At 41.1% G+C, this 3,254-nt stretch overlaps 1 protein-coding gene across 1 annotated transcript; it reads right to left on the bottom strand.

Annotated features, from left to right (window-relative positions):
• Positions 1 to 1,754: 1,754 nt before the first annotated feature.
• On the bottom strand, positions 1,755 to 2,697 carry LOC138279169 (vomeronasal type-2 receptor 116-like). Its single transcript, XM_069219386.1, has one exon. It carries the CDS (start codon positions 2,695 to 2,697, stop codon positions 1,795 to 1,797), a length of 903 nt encoding a protein of 300 aa, XP_069075487.1. The 3' UTR covers positions 1,755 to 1,794.
• Between the last annotated feature and the right edge of the window lie 557 nt (positions 2,698 to 3,254).

The following is a 3,254-nucleotide window of genomic DNA, read 5'->3' as shown; positions in this document are numbered from 1 at the left end:
TGGGGTCCATTCGTGGTTCGCATTCCACTTTTGGAGTATATGGTTTGTGTTGCCCCTATCCCTATGTTTCCCCATTGCATCCTATTGTAACTATACATTGTTTGCACTGTTTTCTAAGACTATACTGCATATTTTTGCTATTGTGTATATATATCTTGTGTATATTTCCTATCCTCTCACTGAGGGTACACTCTAAGATACTTTGGCATATTGTCATAAAAATAAAGTACCTTTATTTTTAGTATAACTGTGTATTGTGTTTTCTTATGATATTGTGCATATGACACTAAGTGGTACTGTAGTAGCTTCACACGTCTCCTAGTTCAGCCTAAGCTGCTCTGCTAAGCTACCATTATCTATCAGCCTAAGCTGCTAGACACCCTATACACTAATAAGGGATAACTGGGCCTGGTGCAAGGTGCAAGTTCCCTTGGTACTCACTACAAGCCAGTCCAGCCTCCTACAAGGATGAAAAATAAATATTTGTTTCCTGGCTGATGTGTACAAAGTGAAACCAGAAAGGCTGCTAAATTAGGGCTTCCCTGCTTAAATTGTGTAACCGTGGGTAAATACTTTATTTTACCAGAACTCTTTTTCTTTCATTATTGCTTTAGATAGCATTCTCAAATGTGTGAGATCAGACTACCAGTTTTACAAAACTAACCTTTTAATAAGTACCAGTAGTCATATGTCCCTTATTAAAGTTTCTATATTTTAGAGGAATAGACTTTTTGAATTTTGACAAGACTTTCATATTTTACATAACGTTTGTTCCATCATTTACAAAGCAATTATGTTCAGAACTGGGCACGTGCAGGGGACAAGCCAGACCCTTGGTTCAGCCCTCCCTGTTATAACTCGCCCACCTCTAAAAGATGTCCTGTGAGTGGGTACAGAGGGCGGGTCTTGTGTCCTGGGATTGGAGCCTCACTCGTGTCACTCATCACACAGATGTATCTGTGCCCGGGAATCATTCTACAATGACCAGTCTTGTTATGAGATCATCAATATGGCATGAAGATCTTTCAGTTTTACCAGTCAGGTGTAGTGCAGACAGAGAGCTCTGTGTGCACGTAAGATAATTAAAACCCCTATTTGTCACACTTTACAGTTTTCAGACTACAGTAACAGTTGACCATATTTAATGCAGTGAGAGAAGGTAAAATTTTTTATGTGTTTAAATACTTTTATACTACATGTTCAGAACTGCTTTATAAACCATCTCACCTTCTCAAATGTGCTTTGAAATGCTCCATTTGCTGCTCTTGTTTCAAAGTTTTCTTGGGGGAAGAACCCCCAAACTCCTTTTTGTCCATCAGGCTTGCTTGCTTTACTTGCTAGCAACATGACACTCATTCACAACTTTTACGCCCCACCACTTTCAAATGTCACCAGCTGCCACTGAACGGATGCTATGCTGAGCATGGTCTGGGTTGCATATGCTTGATGCCTGTGGTGGAGAGGGCTCCTCTTCTGGTAACTTTGAAATCTTTAAAATTTCCCCTCCTTCGGGATGGTGCAGATGTTCATTTGTGAAAATTAAACTAAACTCAGATACCAAAAGGATATTAAAAACAAATAAAACCATTGAAGCTTGCAAGTACAGAAAGGACCCAAAATCATCCACAGCTGCTGTCCTTAAAAACTAGCTTCTATTACTGGAGGTACTAATGCTTTACTGCAAGCAGTCAAATGGTTGTACAAACGCATGATACAATTGCTTTCAAACCCTCCAGAAATACAGCATTTTAATGATTAATCTTTAATTTAGTCAATTTCAGCTCCAACATGAAACTACAAATGAGTATGTAAAGTTAGGTGTTCTCTGGTGTTGATATCCTGCCTGAACAGAATGGTGTAACATTTGGGGATGAATATACAGCCCAACAGTCCAGCACTAGAAGCTAAGATGGCGAAGATCTCCACGGCCACCATGTACTTGCCTTTAGTGCTGATATAGGCTGGAAAGAAAGAGACCCAGACACTGCAGAACACCAGCATGCTGAATGTGATGAGCTTGGCCTCATTGAATTTATCCGGGAGGTTCCTGGCTAAGAAGGCCACAGTGAAGCTGGCCAAGGCCAACAGGCCCATGTAACCAATCACACTGTAGAAGGCAGTGACGGAGCCCTGGTCACACTGCAGGATCATCTTCCCAGTCTCAGACTGTGTGTCAGTGACAGGGTGAGGTGGAGCTGTGAGCAGCCAAGAGAGACAGATTGTCACTTCTCCTAGTGTGCACAAGAGGACAATAGAGCCGGACACTCGGGATCCCAGCCACCTACTTAATCTGCTCCCAGGCCTTGTGGCATTAAAGGCAATGACAACAGTGATGGTTTTTGCTAAAACACAAGACACAGCAACAGTAAAAATAATCCCAAACGCAGCTTGTTGGATCAGACAGGTCCATGTCGCAGGCCGTCCAATAAATAGGAGGGAGCATAGAAAAGCCAAAATTAGGGCAGTGAGGAGTGTGTAGCTGAGATCACGGTTATTAGCTTTCACTATTGGGGTATCCCGGTGTCTGAGAAAGATTCCCAGCACTCCAACAGTGACAGCAGAGAAGGTAATGGCCACAGTGAACAAAATTACGCCAAGTGTATCACTATATGAGAGGAAAACAATGACCCTTTTGTTGCATCCATCCTTCTTGGCATTCGGCCACTGGTCCTCAGGGCACTGCAAACAGTTTTCCATGTCTACAATAAAAAGCAAACCAAATCAGTCATTTCTGCTGTTTCAAACTATTTAGAAATGCATATTTGGTAGTGTGATAAAACATTTATTTTCACATTATTTCAAGAATATTTTGACTACAAAAGTAGTCAGGAATTATTAATGATGAGTCCATGGGATTGACTACCATACATCAAATACCATAACGTTCATTGTAAAAACATGTCAACAATATATGCCTGTGAATACAAACATAATCGATTACCTGCCATAGCCCTGGAACCTTTCTCAGCTGCAACATATGTCTGTGCAGTGACCAGCACGTCAGCTTCTGTTTCCAGAAGCACTTCTAGGCAATAAACAGGTGACTGGAAAAACATCATGATAGATGCTTACATTTAAATGAGAATTCATCATGGAATTTAACATGAAAGAAATTTCACCCATTTTCCTAGTTATTGCTTCCATAAATGGTGAAATCTGTGGGTTTGGACATTGTTGTGTTCAGGGCAGGGATACAGGCTGGAAAGAAAGAGACAGAGATGGCCTCAACTGAGAAACCTTTGAAGGCAGTCAAT

Source organism: Pleurodeles waltl, chromosome 2_2, assembly GCF_031143425.1.
Source record: "Pleurodeles waltl isolate 20211129_DDA chromosome 2_2, aPleWal1.hap1.20221129, whole genome shotgun sequence".
Lineage (NCBI taxonomy): Eukaryota > Metazoa > Chordata > Amphibia > Caudata > Salamandridae > Pleurodeles > Pleurodeles waltl.
The sequence above is the reverse complement of the archived record's forward strand: the minus strand, read 5'-3'. Positions and strand labels throughout refer to the sequence as shown.

Bases quoted from the DNA above. Each gene is read 5' to 3' on its own strand.
- LOC138279169 (XM_069219386.1), bottom strand. From the start codon at position 2,697: ATGGAAAACTGTTTGCAGTGCCCTGAGGACCAGTGGCCGAATGCCAAG.